Source organism: Mustela nigripes, chromosome 6 (assembly GCF_022355385.1).
Source record: "Mustela nigripes isolate SB6536 chromosome 6, MUSNIG.SB6536, whole genome shotgun sequence".
NCBI classification, from domain to species: Eukaryota; Metazoa; Chordata; class Mammalia; order Carnivora; family Mustelidae; genus Mustela; species Mustela nigripes.
Genome location: NC_081562.1, coordinates 19228463 through 19251182, shown reverse-complemented (window position 1 = coordinate 19251182; position 22720 = coordinate 19228463). Strand labels below are relative to the sequence as shown.

Here is a 22720-nt window from a genome sequence, read left to right as displayed (position 1 = left end):
GTTCTTTGTTTCTGACAAGGCCCCCAGGTGATGCCCACGCTACTGGTACGTGGAGTAATCTTTGAGTAACAAGGGGTTAGATGACACTTGGAATTATTGTTAATTGTATTGTGTATGATAAAAGCATTGTGGTTACACAGGAAAATGCCTGAACTTTTCAGAGATGCTCAAGGAATTACAAAGCGGTGAAATGCTATGATGCCTGAGATCCACTTTAGCAGGTGATAAAAAAAAACAGATGAAGCAAATGTAAGAAAATTTTTACCCGAGAATCGGGGTAATGGACATTTAGTTATTAACTGTAATATTCTACTTTTGTGTGTGTTTGAAGGTCTTTATAATAAGACATTTTAAAAGTATCCTTATAAAAATGTAGGAAAAATGTCCATAGTGAACTTGAAGAGCACTGTTATGTTCAAGATTTCTCTTAGTCCTATTTTATAGTTTCTCTTTTACAGGCAAAGAAAATATTAACTTCAGGGAGTTCTTCAAAATAACCATAAAACAGTTAACTTTTTTCAAACTTCCTTTTCTATTTCAAGGTTTTAAAATGTTACTATTCAAAGTTTTACATCTTTATTTAATTTCCTTCAAACCTGCTGCTAGGTTTGTCTGGTTTAACCAAGAAGACCTACTCATGCTTCCTGGAACTTAAATACTTACTTGTGATTTCTCTGAAGCGGTTTCAGAATGTGATTCTTTTGTGACACCAGTGACACTTACAGGTGATACTTCAAATGTCACATCATCTAGGCCTGGGATAGATGACAACTGAGAAAAGAAAATTCATGTTGGCATTAGAAGATAATATTAGCTGCTTAGTTTATATTTATATTATTTTATAATATAAAACATATAAATATTTAGAATATTTATTCTTCTTATGAGTAAATATTTTATTATATTTATATATTTATATCATTTTATATTATATTATTTATATTAGATACTTAGTTAATATTAGTTGTAAGTTTCTAAGTGTGTGAGTTTTTGATAGCTACCTAAAGTTTTTAAGCCTATAGAAATAGGGTATATAAAATCTCATCTTTGGTGTCTGAAATTCCCCATGCCATAAACTACTTAAAAGTGAAAGGTATTCACAAATAAAATATTTTCAAATAATTTCTCATAAATCTGACTTCACTCATAACTATTCTTTCCCTAGGAATTATTTTAAAAAATATAAGGAATCCTAGTGTAAGAAATAAAAGCATGGACTTTGGAGTCAGATTGTCTAAGGTTAAGTCACAAGCTATGTGGCTATCTGTAAATCTCTTTAATATCAATTTTCTCCCCTGGAAAGTGGGGATAAGAAAACTTAACTCACAAAGTTGTAAAAAAAAATTTTATTAAACATATTTTGTAGAAAAAAAGTCCTTTGCAGCACATTTTAAGTTTGAATTATCTGGGAACTGACATAACTTCTGTCATCACATTTTAATGTCTGACATAGCTGATTATTTTTTTCTTTCTTTAAACATTTACCACTAAATGTTACTAAAATATGTTATTTTTTCATAGACAAAAGATGGGCATGCTCTCAAGTGGTTATGTATTTCAGGTTGGATTTGCTGGATCCAAGCAAACACTCTTTTCTGATTTCATTCTGATATCAGTGATAGACATTTGTCAGATGTTTGGCTAACTTTAGGAATTAATTTTATGGCTATGGAAATAATTAAGGCTAATTTGTCCATACAATATCTTAACTTGTGACTATGGACTCTTAACTCAAGAATTCCCCAAACAGTAAAAATAAGGCACATACTCATAATGAAGAATTATGAAGAAAAAAAAAAAACCCAATGGTAATAAGATCTGAAGCAGCAATATTCATTGAGAACTGCTGACTGATGACAGTACTTAGCACAGTGCCCCAGGCCCAAATAGTTTCAAGTAGGTATGGCTGCTAGGAGATTATGTTCAACATGGTCAAGGCCAGGTACCCTAAGTCTCCAAGCTACAGAAATGTTTTGAGAGAAATGTAGTGGCTGAAGTCCACAAGATATAGAAAGCAAAGACTAGACATTCTGATCCTTATGCTAAAGCTTTAGCCCTTTTACTTTCCCATAAATATTCAAAATGTATTTTTAGATTAATTTTTTGTAAAAGGACAAAGTCACAAAAATATACTATTATATAATTATACTAATTATTATCTTATAACCAGGGAAAACACTGAAACGTAAGCTTTAAAATCAAAACTCTTTTTTATTTTTGCTAGTTATATTATGTAATTTCTGACATCAAAATTGGTACTCTTCATTAGCATTCAATATATTTGCAAATAGAAAATAGCTGATATTTTCTCCAAATTTTGCTCTGGAGCAAAATTTGAAGTTTTATGTAATTTTTACTGTGTTATCAAATGATTACTATAATTGTGAATTTTCCATCAAATGAAGTGAACTACAGAACATCCCGATTTGTTAACATGTTACTTACAGGCTTTTGACTAGAATAATGAAAGAAATTTCAATTCATGTGTACATTTAAAAAAACTCAGTTAATGGTTCATAATGAGTATTATTTTCTTTGTAATTATAATGAATTAAAAACAAACAAAAAAATACTACACCACCTCATGGATGCAGAAGCTAAACTGAATTCATTCCCAAATGCAATTAAAGTTTAAGTATGACTGAGAAAGTGGTATATGTGGAGCAAAGTTTATACTCCTATAAGTTATTCAGAAATACAAACCTTTGCATCCAAAATATTGAGAGTTGTTTCAATTTGCTGGATACGAAGAGAAAGGTCTGCCAGTTTCTGGAAAAGAAAGATTTGAATATAAGAATAAAGTCTGAAATGAACTCTTAACAGGATAACAAAGGGCAGATTTGAAAATTTAAAAAAAACAAACTATGGTTTAAGTATTAGTCATTTTCTAATATAGTATTCTCTTATTTACATGAGTAGGAATGGGAGCTCAAGGATTCTGTTACCTTCATTAACATGTTTTATGGCTACTTTATAAAAACTATATTCATAGATAAGCAAAAATTACCTTATCAGCCTTAACAAAGTCATTATGACAGCCATAATCAGTCACCGGGACCAGAATGTAAACTTCTTCCAGAATAGAGATTTTTGTTCACTGTTATATACCCCATGCCCAGAACAGTACCTAAAACTTAGTCTAATCATTGTTTGTTGATGAATGAAGGAACTCTTCATATAAAACAAGAATAAAAATTAGCTCAACACAGCCTGGAACAAGACCCGTCTTTTTAAGTTATTTAAACAAGTTTTGCAATTAGTAAACATAATTAGTCCCAAATTTAAATTTTTTAAGTTTGAAAATTAAAGATGATGAAATTAGAAGATGAGTCAGTTCAGGTTGGAAAGAAATAAAACAAAGAGAAAAAAATCAGAGTACTAAAAAGCAAAAGGAATCAACCTACCATCAAAATCCAAGATAAAACAGAACCAAAAGCTTACCATGCTCTAGTTATTCTGTACAATTAAATTACCCTTACGTGTGTGTACTATTTACAGCCACACAAATAAAAATAACATCATAAAATATGATCCATAAGAGCATTTACTTAAAACTTTCTAATCCTAAACGTTATTATACTCTGTAATACAGTCCAAGGGCAGTTGGCACATTTACCAGTTGGCAGATGTGTGGCACTCTGACTGCTTTCTGGGGTATTATCAAGATCCTGACTAACTCCTAAGCAGAATTTTAACACCCTCAAGAAATGGTCATTTGACGGCGCCTGGGTGGCTCAGTTGGTTAAGCAACTGCCTTGGGCTCAGGTTATGGTCCCAGAGTCCCAGGATTGAGTCCCACATCTGGCTCCCAGCCCCATGGGGAGTCTGCTTCTCCCTCTGACCTTCTCCCCTCTCATGCTCTCTCTCAGCGAAATAAATAAAATCTTAAAAAAAAAAAAAATGGTCATTTGGCCACATGTAGAGGGGAAAAATACTGAAGGCAGCCACAGTGGAATTAGAGCTTTTAAGATGAGCACCCTGGTATCTACAAAGCTATAATTAAGAAATAAAACAGTAGAACCTAGTTTTTAAAAAAAATTATTTATTTATTTATTTTAGAGAGATAGAGAGAGAGAGCACAAGTGGGAGGGGCAGGGAAGAAGGAGAGAGAATCTCAGGCACAATCTGTGCCCAGTGCAGAGCCCAACTTGGGTCTGGATCTCATGACCCTGAGATCACGACCGGAGCCAAAACCAAAAGTCAGAGGTTCAACCGAATGTGCCACCTAGGCCCCCTAACATCTAGGCTTAAATGGCACTTAAGGCTAAGTTTAACTTTGAGCTCTAGCATTTGCTCACATAAGGCTTTAATGTAAACATAAATACAGGTTTATATATCATTATATGAATGAATTCCTCTCCAAATTTTAAGTGTTTTCTTGGAAATCATGGAAATTAAATTTTTGCAAATTTCATCAGTTTTTTAATTCATTAGAAAAGCTTAATAATTGCAGAAATCCTACAATAAGTTAATTTGTAAAGTGAGATAATTTTTAGTTTATCTAAAACTACCTGTATTGGTTGGATTAAAATAAACAGAAAAATATGAGTTAAAATTAATTTTTGTTTAGATATATTTATATAAATGTACTTTTATTTATTTATTTAGAGAGTATGTGTCCTTGAAGGGGGTGAAAGGGGAGTGACAAAGGGAGAGGGAGAGAGAACCTTAAGCAGGCTCCACACACAGCAAGGAGCCCAAAGCACGACCCTGAGATCATGACCCAAGCCAAAATCAAGAATCAGATGCTTAAATGACTGAGCCACACAGGTGATCCTATATAAATAAGTGTACTTTTAAGCAATAATCACCATTATTATAAACATCTGAGCATTTACCTTACTATGCTACACTGCGTATGCCAACATATCATTTGAAATCTCACATCAAATGTCTAAAGAAGGAACTGTTATCATGCCAATTTTAAAGAGAGAAAACTGAGTTGTTATACAAGTAAAATAATCTGAACTCAAACATTCCAACTCCAGATACTATTTTTGAAAGAATTTTAAACTGTTTGAAAGAATTATACCTTGTTAAAACATGATGCCATAGACTCTGGGTGATGACAATGTGTCAATATAGATTGTAACAAATGTACCACATTGGTGGGGGATGTCGATAGGGAAAGCTATGCTCTGTGAACTCAGGGATGCAAGAAGTATATCGGGAACTCAACACTTTCTGCTTAGTTTTGCTGTGAACCTCAAACTATTCTTTTTAATTTTAATTTTTTTTAGCTTTTTATTGTGTTATGTTAATCACCATAAAATACATCATTAGTTTTTGATGCAGTGTTCCAATATTCATTGTTTATGTACAATGTGCAGTGCAAACTTTCCCAAAAAAGTTTATTAACTAAAAACAAACAAACAAACAAACAAAAACCCAAACCCCAAAATCAAAAACAAAACAAAAAAACCTCAAAACATAATTTAAAAAACCAAGATGGAAAATTCCCAGGCAGTGCATAAATAGAATTTTTGTTAATAAAAGCTAAGAAGTCATCAACCCAGTTCTCCCAAAGACTAATATGCTACTGTGTAAAAAAAAAAGGAATCAAATTATTCTGATATAATTTCCTAAAATAGATGCTGTTTACCTGGAAGTATTTAAAAAACTTTTCAGGGTTCTAACCCTGAAAAACTAAATTGTCCTTAAATGGATACTCAAATACTCACACAGGATAGGTTAAGGATTTTAATACAAGACTTAATAAACAAGCAAATAATGATGAAAATATTTATTTGGAAAACTACTTGTTGATAAGGAAGACTAAAGAGGCTTGGAAAAAAAAGGTTATACTTTTTAGAGCAGTAATTCCTAGTTTTTTTGGAAACAGATTTTTTTAGTATATCACCCTTTTGCTTTGACACTCACTTTACCATTCTCACCTATGATTATCAAAACCTAACCAAAATAAAATGACTTCTCTAAATAAAACAAGATTACATGAAAGATTTATTCATGCAAGATATTAACAATGATCTAAAGATCAATATATTTTAATTTGTAATTTATTTCAGTATCTTTGATATCTCATCTAATAATAACTGTAAGTGAAATATAAGGAAGTTACTAATTTAACATAAAAAAATCTATGATTTCTGCTGGCAAGAGTCTCTCCTGTAATTTTTGTTGACTAAATACCTTTAAAAGATTTTAATTAATTAATTAATTAATTAATAGCATGTGAGTGGGGGCAGGGATAGAGGGAACGGGAAAGGGAAAGAGAATCTCAAGCAGACTCCATGCTGTGTGTGTAGCCCAACATGGGGCTGGATCCCACCACTTCGGAGATCATGACCTGAGTGTAAACCAAAAATTTTTTAAAATTTTTAATTAAAAAAAATTTTTTTTTCTTTTCAGCGTAACAGTATTCATTATTTTTGCACCACACCCAGTGCTCCATGCAGTAAGTGCCCTCCCTAATACTTAAAAAATGATTAAAAACTCTATATTCTGGGGTTACAAGTCAGAGTCAAAATAACACATGTGATTGCCCTGTTTACAGAATACCTTTCACTTCAAAATTCATTATAAGGTTAAATTTCTGCTCAGTTTTATCTGCGATATGCATAGAACTTGCATTGCACTCCTCATTCCATTCCGTTTTAAATTTGCATAGCCAACGTAATACCATAAGATTTTTCGGATTAGGGCCAGGATAGAAATGCTAACTGGGGATTTGTGAAGGAAGAACTTTGTAACTTGGGTCTGATTCAACTACTTTCCTTTCTCTGTCTTCCAACCTTTCTTACCGTGGTTCCAGTCATCAGAAGAGTTGCAAAGTACCCTGGTATTTTTTTAAAAAGTTAAATTCTTCACTTTTCTTTTTATTAGAGAACTCTAAAACTAGTATTAGTGCTGAAGAAAGAGCCCTAACCATTTGCTTCAAATTTACTTCCAGGTTGAGTTTAGCTGTGACTGAAGTTGTTATAATTTGGGTTTGGTTCAAACCAGATTATGGGAAAAACAAAAAACAAAACAAAACAAAGAAACCCCAGGTTTTTTCTTTTCCCCCAATTCACTTCCAGTTAAAAAAAAAAAAGCAACTGAGTTTACTTTTTTGTTGAGGGAGACATAGTCATTTTGGCTTCTGTTTAAGGCTTTAACTAAACAAGCACCAATGAGTCTAATAGGTGCTAAACAAACAACAACCCATTTTGAAAAATCACATTAATCTTAATTCAAAGAGAATAAAAACAGCACTTGATGTTTGAATACATATATTATATCCTTGGGATTTATCATATCAAAAAAGACACCAAATGGACATGACATACCAAAGAAGAGAATACAAATCTAAAAAAAATAAATTTTGAAATAGCCCATTACAGTCTCTTATTTGAAAATGATGTAAACATGCCTCTCACCCAGATCAGAAGGTGCAATATAAGAGAAGAGTGAAATCTTTCTGGTTTTTCCTGTTATTAGGTGTGAGTGTGTGAGTGTGGGAAAGTAAGAATAGTGACTACAACTATAAATACTATACACACAAATATATGTTGATTGAATAAGGACTAAGCAAATAATTTAAATGTTTTTACATTTTAACTTCTGTATTTCTAAAACATAGAAAACTGGACCTCTCTCAAAGGGCTGGTCTGTGATGACTGAATACATGTAGAACACTTAGAACAAAGCCTAGCACAGAGTAAGCACACAATAAATACTATTGTCATCACACCAAGCAAAGTCTACAATTGACATAAATATCCAAACTGCTAAAATATGAATTGTAATTAATGAGTTAGGGTCAACCCTAGACTACCATTCATTAAGGATAAAAAGGCAATAAGTTACCTTTAAACTTCATGGTTTTTTTTTTTTTTTTTTTTTTTTTTTTTTTAAAGATTCATTTGTTTATTTGACAGAGAGAGATTACAAGTAGGCAGAGAGGCAGGCAGAGAGAGAGAGAGGAGGAAGCAGGCTCCCTGCTGAGCAGAGAGCCCGATGCGGGACTCGATCCCAGGACCCTGAGATCATGACCTGAGCCGAAGGCAGCGGCTTAACCCACTGAGCCACCCAGGCGCCCATAAACTTCATGGGTTTTTGATCAAGAAACTTCTCTCTAGGATTCAGGAAGAGCTAGGGAATAGTGATACATTCAAAACAGTTGAGGGAAAGTTGAGAGAGAAACAGAAGGGCGGTTAAAGAGTGAATCTTGTGGCTTGGATAATGCATAAGCAGTCATTTAAAAAGAAAGGATTATTGTTATATTTGATCTAGTCTCCAGTAAACAGCACTCACTTCCCAGACAGCGAAAATTATTAAGTACCACAAAGGTGAGGGGCTACCCCTGCCTCAGGACAGCTTACCGGAGTTGCTTTCATAGGTGTGTTTGCTGGTTACTGTTTATTTATTTATTTATTTTTAACCTAGTGATAAGGAGTATGCAGGTGGAGCATTTGCTCTTTTCTGCTAACAGTCCTTGAACTGACTCTCTCCACCCTACCTACCCTGGTATAAAAACTTAAGGACTAAATCCGGTAATCCTTGTTTTACCGCTCTTTAGTCAGTCAATTCTATATCATATTTAGAGAGGCGTTCGTATGAGATAAAACCCATGGAAGCAAGCACCTAACTCTGGGCCTGTTAGATGAAATATAATGAACTGAGTCCCTTACTTTATCAATTATCGTATCACTTTCTTTTCTTTCAGTGAGAAGGCAGAACAGATTTGGACTACAGACAGCGAATTGGACAAAAATAACAGATGTTATACAATAAAAATAGTTTCCCTGTCTCCATACAATTTTTGTTAATAACAATACACCTAACAAAAACTACTTGCTGAAGCTATACCTTTTAATTAAAACAGAATGAATTAAATAGTTTTTATTCATTCACCTGTGAATGATCTTGTTTTATTCCTTTTCCTCCTTTCTTATACCCAATTTCAACTCATGATTCTATTTCTTCCCTATTCTCTTTCTTGTCTTTTTAAGAAAAAACAAAACAAAACAGGGGTTCCTGAATCTGGTACCCAATCCTTAAGTAGTCATTTGCTGAAAGTATTTTTATTATTTTCATAATGATATTTGATACTAAAGTTATTTTTCCAGGCTACTTCCCAAACCACCTTTTGGATCAAGGAATGTTAAATAATTTTTTTTTAAAGATGTTCTTTCTTTCTCTTCCTTCCTTTCTCCCAATTTCCCTTTCTCCCTCCTCTCCCTTTATTTTTCTTCCTTTCTTTCTTAGAGAGGAAGAGAGAGATAGAGCGAGCAGGGGGAGGGGCAAAGGGAGAAGGAGACTCCCCACTGAGCAGGGAGCCCAATGTGGGGGTCGATCCCCAGGATCATGATCTGAGCCAAAGGCAGACACTTAACTGACCGAACCACCTAGGCGCCCCAATAATTTTAATATAAACTGAAAACAATGTGTACTTAGAAATGTAAGACTTTGGGGTAAAAGAAACAAAATTTCAAAGTAAAGAAATGGTTTTGACTGTGAAATCTTGGAATTCCTTTTATTCTCTTCAGTCACATAAGCCTTAGTGAACTGTCTCACAAAGGCCTCGAAAAACTAATTCAGCAGAGGGGGAATGCAAGATTGATGATACAGAATCAGAGAGGATATAAGGTATGTTAACACAATAACTGGGTGACAAGAGGTGACTGTCCATGAATATACAGACTGTAATTTTTGTTTTACTCGTTTGCCACTTTTAAAAGTGCAAGATGATTTCTAGGCTACTCATTAAGCCAGTATCCAGACCTACCTCCTCACAAACTGTAGAAAAGCGGTTGAGGAACTGTACAGTGTGCACCACAAACTGGTTTAGAAATGCCACCGTTCTTTTCTGTTGAATAGCTGGCACCTGTGTTATGTAAAAACAAACACGATTTTCACAGGACAAAGTACACCGTGCAAACCCCTTGACATCAATTTTATATATGTACATCCACCTATCTATTTATCTATGTATCCCTATGTTATAGGAGTTACTGGAAGTACTATTAATAGTCACTAACTTATTTTTCTTAACTGTGGGGGCGGGGTGTCCGATGAGGACAGAAGTTGCGAAGTTTGAGAAAGGGCGTTGGATTCAAAGTGGGAACTTTAGCAGGTAAAGGCAACACACATAAACACACAAAAAAACTTGGGGACTAAATAAGAGTGGGGTTAGAGGTCGCAACCTGCCTTTGCCGCCATCGTGTAAAACGTGCGTAGAGCGACTCTGAACACGGGAAGCAAAGGCTTGTGAAAGGCACACCACCCCCTTAGACGGATCAAGAGGGAACCCTCTTTAAGGCGAACTGTGGGACTCTACCCTCCCGAGAGCGGGACCAGAGAGGCCCGGGGCCAGGGACAGACTTGGATATGGAGAGATGGGGTGTCCCTGGGGACCGCGCGTCCCTTCCTCAACCTCCTCCCAGGTTGCCTAATATCAACTCGGTTTTTTACAAACCTTGGTCAGGTCTATGCCTGACCCCATGAGAGGAAGCCCATCCTCATCCATCTCCTCAGCGGGCGGGGGACCCAAGGCTCACGTACAAACCCCTCCCAGACGGGGCCCGCCCAACCCGGTAATAATGTTCAAACACCTCCCCCTAGTCCCCGCCTCCGACGCCCTTCCCACCGGAAGGAAACGCCTCCGCTCGCCAATCACTCGGGTGCTCCCGTAGAACCCGCCTCTTTACACGGCATTCTGGGATTGGTAGTTCAAATCTGGATTGTGACGTCAGACGCAGAGGCGCGGGGCGGTGCAAGGCTCCGGTTTTAGCAGTAAAGTCGTAAAAAGGGGGCAAAACAACAAAAAAGAAAACACTGAGTCTGGTTGATGTTATCCCTGCTTACCCCACTCTGTTATATAAATAGCTAAGTAATTCGTTAAAAAAAAAGTACACATTTTGAAAACCTAAGTGCTGGATACTCTCCTAGGTCCTGTGGGGAATACAAAGATTGAATTTGCTGCACTGGGAGAGGTTTATGCCCTGAAGGAGGGGACAAAACTTGTTTCCTAAGGACTTAACATGAAGTAAAACATCAGATGCTACAAGTGAGGCAAACGCCGATGGAAATGACACCCACTTAGATCATCAAAAAGTTACAACAGACACCTGACAGAATTTTGCATCAGGGATTTGAAGATCTTGGCTCAGATTTTGATTGTGCAGCCTTACACCTACAGGACCTAGGACAGCCACCAAACCAAAATTTGGAACCCCTTCTATGTACATACTAAGATGCTTAGTACAAGAGATGGAGAATTAGTCTCTGCCTTCAGAAAGCTTACAGTTTAGGGTAGATATATAGGGTCTAGAAGTGCCGCATCTTGGCGGAGGCGTTAATCTGAGAAAGTTGCGCATTTGCACACACGTGGGTGTGTATGCCCACGTACACGCAAATATACCACATATAAAAGGTGCTCCTAAATCCTCTGAGAAATACAGAGAAGGTAGCTTTTTAGCAGGAACTTGAGTGGAGATAATGCACACAGTTTAGCGTGGACTCTTCTACTAAGGCACAGAGGCAGGGGGTGTATGGTATGTAGGGGAAATGGAAAGCAGCTTGATTCTGTTGAAGAAAAAAAAATCCCAGAAATGACGAATGGCAGGAAAGGGGTCAGAAAGACAGAACAGCTCATTAAGGGCTTTTTAATGCCAGATTTGATACTATAGTCCATGTTTCTCTAAAGTGGGATCCATGAACCACTTATGTGGTTACATGTGATACATGTAACCATGTATCAATTATTTGGGAGTAGGCAGTACTTCTTAAAATGCACATTTCAAGGATTAACCTTAAACAAGGACCTCTGAGGGTGAGCCTAGAAATCTGCATTTTACACCCCTCCACCCCCATTTTTCTAAACTGAAAGGTTAGAAAATTTGTTCTGTAGGTGATGGGAACCATTAAAAATCCTGACAAGGAGAGTGATAGGATTCACTCTTTCATGACTTTCCTTTTATCTCTCTGGCCATTCATCTTTCCTTTGTTGGTCCCTTCTCATTCTCCCAAACCTCTGGAGAGTCTCACATTTATATATGTAAGCCAGACTTCATATTGGAAGCCAGTGTAGTTGAAGCAGAGTGAGCAAAGTAGGGGAATTCAAGGGAATGAAAGTTATGTGGGACACAGATCATGGAAAGCTTTGTAGGCTATTGTAAGGACTTTGGCTTTCTGGGTAAGATGGGAAGTCATGGAAAGATTTCAAGTAGAAGCATGATGGGAGCAACTAAAGAGCTTTAACGAGGGAAGTGTCACGATCTGAATTGTAGTTGAGGACAGTCATTCTGTTTGGCGTAAGGTAATATGACATGAGGGTGGCAGGCAAGCCCGGAAAAGTTACATAGCTGTAACAGTCACCTTTTACTCCACTCCCCTTCACATTTAAACATCCCTCTAGTTGTATGTCTTCTAGCTCCCTACAGCTTTTGAGTCTATCTGTAATTTTCCATCTTTGTGGCCACATCTCAAGTTCTAACATTGTCCAATGTTACTGCAATAGCCTCTTCCTGCCTCCATCTTGGGTCTCTCCAGCCTACACATTGTATCCATATAGTGACTATTTACAAAGACAAATCTGATTGTTACCCAGGATATACTTTTGTTTCTCTTTTGCCTCAGTTTAATGTGCTCACAAGGCCCTCTGTATGGCTCTTACTCACCTCTTTAACCTCACCTCTCACTGTTTTCTCCATTTAACACCCCCCAAATGTCTTTACATTCTTGAAACCAGGAATTGCTGTGGGGCTTAAACATATTGTGTCCTTTGCCTGGAACAATCTCCTTTGTTCTCCAACCACTGCTGCCTGCCTAACTCCTACTTATTCTTATGTTCCTTTATCCTTGGTTTTCCAAGTTTGAAGACGGTGTGCTTGGATGTAATTTTCTTTTCAACCTTCTTGAAGTTTGCCAAACTTCTCAGATCTCTGGTTTGATGTTTTCAATAAACTTTTGAAAGATTTCTTGGCCATTAATTTTTTCAAAAAAATGTTTTTTGGATCACTTTTTTTTTCTGGGACTCCAAGATACATGTATGTTAGATCACTTGATACTGTCTACAGTTCACTGATGCTCTGCTCATTTTTTTCTCCCTATGTTTCAGATCAGATAATTCTTATCAACCTATCTTAAACTCACTGATACTTTGTTTTCTAGTGTTCAGTTTATTATGAAACTACTCATCCAATGAATTTTGATTTTAGATTTTTTCAGTTTTAAGATGTCTGTTTTTAGGAGTTTCTGTTTTTCTCCTAAAATTCCCTGCACCCTTCTTTCCCTGTGTGTTTATATGTATGTGTTTACACATTTCCCTGTGTGTGTGTATGTGTATATATAATATTATATAATATATTATATAAAAAATATATATTTCCCTGTATATGTATATATATGCATATACATACATAGTATACAAATATATATACACACACATAGATATACTATGTAAATATATATATTTTTTCTTTTTTTAAGAGAGAGAGAGAGGAGAGAGGGTCAGAGGGAGAATTTTATCTGGTCACTTATTATTACCACATATGTGAGAGGCTTTCTCTCATCTTTCTACATCCTAACTAGTAGCAGAAATCTTATCATCTTATCTATAGAGCAGCTTTCCCTGTTCCACCAACACTGGACCAATTGTCCCTCTGAATAATATACTTCCATAGTATCCTCTGCACTACTTTATCGTAGCACATTTTATACACTTGTCTGAATGCCCTGCTAGACTATTAATTCAGGGCAGAGATTCTGACTGACTTAAAGCCTTAAGTAAGTATCTGTCGAATGACATTTGGGCCCAATGACCCTTGTGCTTCCATATCTTTCTTGATCTTCCATGAATCATTGATTTAGGCAGCACCCATGATTCTGGGTGAACTCAGTCACGCAGCTATGCTTGAGCAGAATCCCCAATTGGCCGCTTAACTTTTCTCTTCAGAGCCAGGAGAGGTTCCCTGTGGGAGGAAAAAATTAAAAAAACCAGACAGTCGCTTCATGGTTATGTATGTTATCTATAAGTACCAGGCATGCATAGATACAGTATAGAATTAAAGAAACATGAACAACTTCTCAGTTGCCCAGTTGACAAATTTTTTTTTCAAAGTGGTTTGGTTTCTTAAAACACACACACACACACACACACACGAAATGATAGCTGTGATTTCTAGTTAACAGAAAGAAGAGTAGCAGTTTCTCTCTGCCTCTGGGATCCTTGATGATTACTGTTCATCAGTCATCCATAGCTCCTGAAAGCAGTGCCACTCATGGTTTAAAAACTGAATTTCCAGGACGACTAAAAACAATTTATAGCTAGAAGTCTTGGCCAACTGCCAGAAATCCTCTGAAGTATGTAGTCCTTCCTCCAGGCTTTGACTGGAAATGATTACCAGATTTCATTTACTGTAGTCAATTTTGAAGGCAAAACAATAGATTGTAATGAATACTGATTTCAAAGGGCAGAGACCGTATATATTACCCACATATATCCACTCAATAAAAAATCTTAAGAATGTTTCAACAGTTAACTTTGTTTTCATAGCAGATAACTAGAAAATAACTTATTTAACTTTATTAGGGATAAGTTCTTAGGTAGGCAAACAATGAGAATTGGGTTCTTCTTTTTCTTTTTTTTTTTTTTTTTGTTTTAAAGATTTTTTTTAAAATTTATTTAAGACAGAGAGTGATAGTGAGAGAGGGAACACAAGCACGGAGGAGTTGGAGAGGGAAAAGCAGGCTCCTGATGAGCTAGGAGCCCGATATGGGGCTGAGGGCTGGATCCCAGGACGCTGCAATCATGAATTGAGCCCAACGCAGATGCCTAATGGCTGAGTCACCCAGAGGCCCCCTCCCATTTTTCTTTGTATTTCTTCCTGCTCTGCTTCAGGATAAACAGAGAGATGTGGTGTTTCTTCATAGGAGTGGGAAAAGAAAATTGAATGTCCCCTATTTACCTCCTCTGCCTTGTTCCTGATGAGTGATACAAATTGTCTATTGGAACTTGGCTAAGTGAAGGAATTCTAGCCTACAGATTTCATTTGTGTTAAGAATTCAATGTCTTGGCTACTTCTAATAATTTGGCCTTTTCAAACTTTCAGACTCAGAAAATTGGGCTGTAGGCTTATATCCGATATGCAGGACCCTGGATTCTTGTCTGGAAAGCTGACTACCTCGAGCTCTAATGATAGTTAGAGGGTTCCCAGTAAAACAGCACATAGCCTAGTGATGATCCTGCTTTCTCTGAGGGGATTTGGGGGGGAGGGAGAAGCTCTCACTGTTGCATTTGTACCTACCAGTTTTAATTTATGGAGGTGACTAAGTGATGACAGAGAGAAATGCTATTGAGAGTTTCTAACATTTCCCAAGAGAAGGGGGGCACACCATGCCACATAGGGTCTCAGGAAAAACACCAGGTTTTGGTAAGGAGGCAGACAGAGGCAGGAGGTGGGGGAAGGTGTAGGCCAGAGTCTTTATTGGGGTGTCTGTGGGTAAAGCAAGGTAGGGCAGGGGAAATAGTTTGAAGACTGGCTAGTGTGAATGATTGTGGTGAGATTTGAGACACAGGAGCTGTCCCTAGCTTTGTGTACCTAGCCCTGAGTTGATATAGGACAGGGGAAATATTGGCTTGGTGTATGACAGTTAGATAAAGAGGTAGTTGGGGTTTCACTATTTTTAGGAATTAGCTAGTCATGGAAAGACAGTTTCTCAGGATCTATAAAGCCACAAATGTTAGAGCTTTAAGAATACAGAAAATAAAAAAATATATAGTTAATACAATTGGCCTTGTGATGAATGGATGCTAAGAAGACAAATACAGAATCTAAGAAAACAGAGTACACACCTTTCAGTATGTGGATTTTAGGTAATAGTTTCAGCAAGGCACCTCGCTCCTGAGTCTAGAGTCTCATTCTATATCTAAAGTGATCAGAGGGGAAGGAGAAGCTGCCTGGCTATGCAAGCTACGGGGAGGGTTTTGGAAGGGATGTGTCTAATTACTACTCATCCACACTATCAACCAAACCTATTGTTTTAGTAACCCCTGAAGCACTGTACCCCCTCTTCAGAGGAATTGAAACCCCCCAAAATTCGAAGTGTCTTAACTTCCCTGCCTTAGAAGATGACACTTCTCTTCTTTCAATTATTCATTACTCATTGATACATACCACATGCTATCATTATCTTATTGAGATCATGTGACATTGCCAACCTCTAATTTCTTTGAGACCTGAGGCTTTTTCCATTTCTTTATGTTGGCTTACTTAATCTAAGAGCCATGCACATGTTAGTTAACATCTGCTTATTTTTAAGTTAAGAATTTATTATATAAGTGAAATATTTATCATGGAAAACTTAAAGAAAAAAGCATAGGAGGGAAAAATGTCACCCACAGTCACTCTTCTTAGAAGTTACAATTTTGTATTACCAAGGTCTTTTATCTTGAATTTACTAAGTCAGATTTTTTCCCTCCTTGGTGGGGGTATAAATGAATAAGCCTCAGTCATGAGTCTTTGCTTAGCTTTGTACACCTTTTATAGCCCTCTGTCCTCTTCATAGAATAACCCTCTCCATTTATTTAAAAAAAAAAAAAAAAAAGCAGCTGATGATGGCACTATCAGCTGCTTCTAATTAACCTCCCCTGGCGGTTTCAGTAAATGACTCAGCACCTGGACTTCTTAAAGCAGTCAGGTTATTTTGAATCACAACCACATAAAATCACTTAACACTACTCTGGAAGTTCAACATCAACATTTCTTCTTGTAGTCTTATTTCTAGAGTCCAAAATGATCATGTTAGAACTTCTGCTATTATCCTTTAAAAATGACTGGGCCAGAGGTATGAGCCAGTCAGTCTAGGAAAGTGGTTCACAATATTTTCCAGTATGAGAAGCCCTTTTTTAATAGAAAAAAATTTTGAGGAACTCCAGACTATTGTGGCTGGTTATTTAATATCCATTGAGTGAATAGATACACACTGTTGAGTATTTAAAATAGAAATATTAATTGGAAATGAGTGAACTATACTGGGAAATCTATCTTAAAATCCCAAATTTTCTTTCAAAATAGCACTTTACTCCCTTTTATTTTCTAGACTATGTTCTCTTAGTTTTTCTACAATACATCCTACCTTAGAAAGTCTTGCCTCTTTTATATCACATACGTAGGAATTGTTATTCTGGCTTTTATTTGAATTCCAGGGCTAAACCTGCGGGGTCACATAATAGACATCAAGATGACAAGCACACCTTGATATATCTGGGACCTTCTTAATCCTCTTCAAGATTCCTAAATGAGATCTTCAAAAGCCACTCTTGCTAAATTGGAGAAGGGTTCACTGGCAGGCTCATTCCTCCCACTACCTGTTAATATTCTGGGGGAGAAAGAGGCTGTTGGCAAAACACCTGAAATGAACATATGCTAAATGTGTGGGCAAGTTTGATTTTGGGGGCTGTTTATATTATCTCAAGAACTCAGGAGGTCATGGCTTCAAAGGTAAAAGAGGATTCTGATAGTGGTAACATGAATATAATATTGAGAAACCCTTGCAATAATTCCATACTCTTCCATTTGCCATCAATACGTTGGGAAGCAACGACCCAGGACTTTGTAAAGATTATATACTCTTATGAACATATCATAGTTATTGTGGCAGGTGCGTGGAATAATGGGGAACATGCTATGTTAAAAACATTGATAGAATCTAGAAATACTCCATGGACTTGGGGTCTAATGTATTTTTGGGTAAGTCCAGGATGGAGTGAGACTTCTAAGCAGCTATACATATGACCAGGTCCTATACTTGCCCAAAATAAAGTGCCAGGGAAACCTTACCAGGGAAACCTTACTTGAGTTCTATACATCTACAGATTTCTCCTAGGTACAGGCAATTGGGAGAGATATGACACATTAGCTGTTCACAATAGATTGTGGCACCATTGTCCAACTCCTATGAGAATCAGCGCTACATAACATTTGGCAAACAAAATATTTTAAATTCCAGAGTCTAAACCTTAATGAAAAAAAAAAACACCCACATTTTTCTGTGGTCTGAAAACCAAATGAGCTATTATACAATAATTACTATAAAGTATACCTGAGTTTTTTTTTAATCTGTAATGAACACCTGGATTTCATTAGTACCAGTGGAAGAAAGAATTAGCAATTAACCAAAGAAACATTAAATAAGAAAAGATGGCAGAGGTTCTTTAAAAGATAGCTTCTATTGGTCTGGTTTAAACAAATGTTCATAACAAAATAATTTCTTACAGTTATAGTTTAAATGAAAATGAACCAAAATGAACTAATTTGTTTAGACAGACTCCACCTTCTTTATCACCATGGTGTAATTTATGACTAGTTGCCTCTGGATTAGTGGTGACTTGTCTGGGGCTTATTTCCTTTATACACTGTCTCAAAAATAGAGATTTCCTAAACCAGCATTAGAAAGCTCTTGAGATGGTTGCAGAGATTAACTGTAATTTTGGCCAGAGTCTAATCTTGTCTGGATTTGGCTCAGTAATAGGACAACAGCTGTGTTTATAAGAAAGATCAAAGTTTTGTGTTTAACCACCATTAGAAGAAAAGATACCAGCAGCATTTATTGTCTTTTACTATAAAGAAAGGAAACAGGCGTTCAACTCAATCTAGCACTAAAAATGCAGTTGGTAGAAATGCTTATTTCATACATCTTTAAATCTATTGGATTACTTGAAGTTTCGCAAAGATTGAGAAACCTGGTGGCCTCTCCTTTTACTCACCATTGTTCATATGGATTTTATAAGCTTACATAAGTGCTACAAGTCCCAAGGTAAGAGTATTCTGTTAAAAATTAGTTGAGAAGGCAAATAGCAATATAACAAACACATAAGTTAAACAGAAACAAGCCGATTCAAAGAAATTTCCAGGCATATGTAACTTGATCCTACATGGAGGCAACAATTGTTTTTACTAAGGTAGTTCAAAGAACAGCTGAAAAGGTCAGAAAGGAGATTCGGTGCTTTTGATTTCCCATGAAGTCTGTATCCATGCATGCAAAAGAAATTGGTTATGTTGAATCTGAATAATGGATATGTCATCAAATGTGTATTTGTTTTTCCTTTTGTGAAATGAGATCTTCAAAGCTGATATCTTAATTATTTTGTTGTTACTGTGCTTAGTTAACAAATGGTTGCTATAAATTAAAGTCATGTTAATAACAACAAAACTTTTACCTATGTTTTAAAAGGCATATTTCTTTAAATGTATAATTAGAAACGAATGTTAGCTGTTTTGAAATTCTTTCCCAATGCCTGTTAAAATAAATGTTTTTGAATCAGCAAGGTGTTAGATTAAAGAAACAGAGTGTTCTCTCCTGTCCCTGTTACTGAGCACACCGACAGCTTGATAAAGATCTATTGGAACAGAATGTTGCTTCTGAGGACTTGACTATGCTCTCATGAGGAATATGTGGAAATGGACCATCATAATGGTGATTTTACTTTGCACATTTTATTTGACTCAAAACTGAGGCTATTACTGGTATCATATAAAGTTGAGTTGAGTTTAACTTTTTGAGCTACAGAAAAACATGGGGAATAATCTGGAGCAAATACTTGTTCGCTCCTCAGAAATCAGTCTTGGGCACAGTACTTTCTCATAACTTTCCCAATCAGCATTTCTGGGATAATGTCAGATTTTGGACAATTACAAAAAAACAGACACAAATGTGCAAACCAGATTTCAATTTCTTCTTCACTGACATGAGATTTAAAACAGCAACAGAAACATTTCTAGGTCAGTGTCAATATGTAGTCACAAATTACCAAAGAAACAAATTGGAGTGCATGGGTGTGTGATTCTGTGTTTTGGCATGGGAGAGACATTGAAATATTCACAGTGTACAAGCCAAATCATAAAAATAAAATGGGACTTATGATCCCATCATTTTGAAAGAGTAGGATTTAGTTCTGACATCTTGCAGATTTGTGATATCCTGACTTTTGCTTCAACAATCCTAAATAATACGAGTTTTAGAACATAACTTTTTTTTCCTTTCCACAATGTTTGTAAGTGAAGCAATCCTCAGATAAACTTATTTTCAACAGAAGAAAAACCCTCTTAGCCATATACAAACACAGAAAAACTAAAACTAACTGGGATACATACATGTACACATACACAAAAACAGAACTCATGTTATTTATCAGGGATTAGAAGTTATGACCAATAAAAACTCCTCATTAAACAGTGCCTCCTGTGTTAGTCTAATTTAGTTTACTAAGAACAAAGTTTTTTTTTGTTTTTTTTTTTTAAAGATTTTATTTATTTATTTGACAGACAGAGATCACAAGTAGGCAGAGAGGCAGGCAGAGAGGAGGAAGCAGGCTCCCCGCTGAGCAGAAAGCCTGATGTGGGGCTTGATCCCAGGACCCTGGGATCATGACCTGAGCCAAAGGCAGAGGCATCAACCCACTGAGCCACCCAGGCGCCCCACTAAGAACAAAGTTTTTTAAGGAAAAAGAGTATCATTACACCATGTAAAGTAATTGAACACAGTAAAGTTTAACAAATGCTTACTCAGGATAACCTGAACACTGCTCCTGAAGCTAAGGGGTAAAAATATTCTTCTCATTTCTGAGACTTTAGTGTCATCATAGTCACCATATTAATTTACAAGTGAAACAACCATTTTGTCTTCTTAAGGATAACACTTCCTGCCTCTCGTTGGCATGAATCCATAAATTTGGTACTTATACAAGCACCATGGGTTATCTTTTCCCAGAACAGTGGTTTTACTGGGTTAATTTCTTCAGATAACTTATATTTGGATAAGTCCTCATTCCAAAGAACCCATTTCCTAAACACCCATACCTTTTCACTCTCCAACCTTAATCACAACCCACCCAATTCCCAAGTCAACTTTCCTAAGTATAAGACAATTTTCAAATACACTGGCTCAATCTGTCATCCCAATATGCATTCCTTATTTTTGGGACACATCCTGAAATGATAGATCTTTACAAATTCTTTTTTCTATCCTGATGCTTTTACAGTTTTCTGTCCCATCACCATCACAGAGATTGTTAAAAGGAAGTATGTCCAAATTACCTGCCCTTTGCCTTTTTGAGTTCCAATCTGCTTATGAAGGGGTAAAGGAAACTATTTCTTGTATTTGGTAATAATATTTTATTGTATCAAATAAACTGACTTGGAAATTGCTTATGCTATTCAATCTTTTCATCTGTACTTTAATCATGTTTAACAGTTTATACCAAATATCTACATGATTACAAAATTTCATTGCACTAAAAAAAATTACCTGCAACATTTCTCTTAAAGCTCATTTTCTTGATTCTATAAGATACATATTATTAGACATCTTATGAATAAAACACTTGATTAAAAAACATTCATTGGCATTCTTAATTAAAAATAACTTAAATTCCTCAAAATTAGGAAATGTACACCCCTGAAATAAATTAATAATACCTACAAATCCCTGAACTGTGAGGCAGATGTTTTAGGTGTTTTTATTCACATTAATTTAAGCCTCAAGATAACTCCATGAGACAGTGATTCCTATGGAAATGCAGTTGCAGAGGGCATTAATCCACAAGGACACAGAGTTTGTAGGAAATCATTTCCCTCTATACTTGACTGACAAACAGAACCATAATCTTTTACTCTTCTGAACACATCATGATGCGTCACCAAAACACTATATGGCTACCCTGCATAATGATAACTTCAATGGTCTTGAGAGGGAATACAGTACTATTGCCACTAGGTGCCATCTCAAAAATATTTCAGTTTCTTGGTAAAAATGGTGAAGATTCATAAAAGGCAGAGGCTGTCGAGATTAAATTATAATTCATTTTCAAGGTAAGCTTTATCCCATACACCATAAAGAACTTCTAAAAATATTGAGATGTCGACTCAAAAGAAATTGGCAGGGGCACCTGGGTGGTTCAGCTGGTTAAGAATCTGCCTTTGGATTGGGTCATGATCCTAGGGTTCTGGGATCGAGCTCTGTGTCAGGCTCTTTGCTCAGCAGGGAGTCTGCTTCTCCCCCTCCCTCTGCTGCTCTGCCTACTTGTGCCCTCTCTGTCAAATAAATACAAAAAATAAAAAGATTTAAAAATAAAGCAAAAACAAAAGAAATTGGCGTCTAGTAAACAGGGTTGAGTAAATCAGTCACATTTCTAAGAAACTGAAAATCAATTTTTTTTTATGTTTTTATTTATTTGTCAGAGAGAGCATGAGCAGGGGGAGTGGCAGGCAGGAGAAGCAGGCTCCCTGCTGAGCATGGAGTCCTGTGTTGGACTCAATCTCAGGACCCTAGAATCATGACCTGAGCAGAAGGCAGATCCTTAACTGACTGAGCCACCCAGGCATCCCTAAAAAATCATTCTTTATATTAAATTGAATAATAATCATTTATAATTACTGAGGAAGTTGTATGACACTTACACATACAGAATGCTAACAAAAATGGATACAACCACACATATACACTGAACCACTTCCAGAATAACACTGAAAGGAAAGACTTTTTCTTACTTTTGTAAATGTTTGTGTCTCTGAGAATTAGGAAAACAGCCTATATTTGAAGTATAGAGGAGGATATACTTTGGATAATCCTGTGATAAAATCACAAATATGTATGTTTCCCTAGTTATCTCTTTTCTACAGCTGCTGAGTTAATTATAGTCTCAAAAGATGATTTACAAAAACGTGTATGTGTTATATATGTATATATATACACACACATAAAGAAAAGAGTAGGCAAA

At 36.2% G+C, this 22720-nt stretch overlaps 1 protein-coding gene across 2 annotated transcripts in view; it reads right to left on the bottom strand.

Moving 5' to 3' along the window:
- WASHC3 (WASH complex subunit 3) overlaps positions 1–10557 on the bottom strand; it is a 51818-nt gene extending 41261 nt beyond the window's left edge. The window contains exons 1-4 of one of the 2 annotated variants that reach the window (XM_059402241.1): positions 10418–10557; positions 9728–9826; positions 2704–2769; positions 664–771 (exon numbers count right to left, since the gene is read on the bottom strand). In XM_059402241.1, coding sequence (XP_059258224.1) covers positions 664–771; positions 2704–2769; positions 9728–9826; positions 10418–10468 — 324 coding nt within the window. In that variant the 5' untranslated portion in view covers positions 10469–10557. The remainder of the gene's footprint in view (positions 1–663; positions 772–2703; positions 2770–9727; positions 9827–10417) is intronic. The other variant, XM_059402240.1, reaches the window with a different exon arrangement.
- Positions 10558–22720: the final 12163 nt, after the last annotated feature.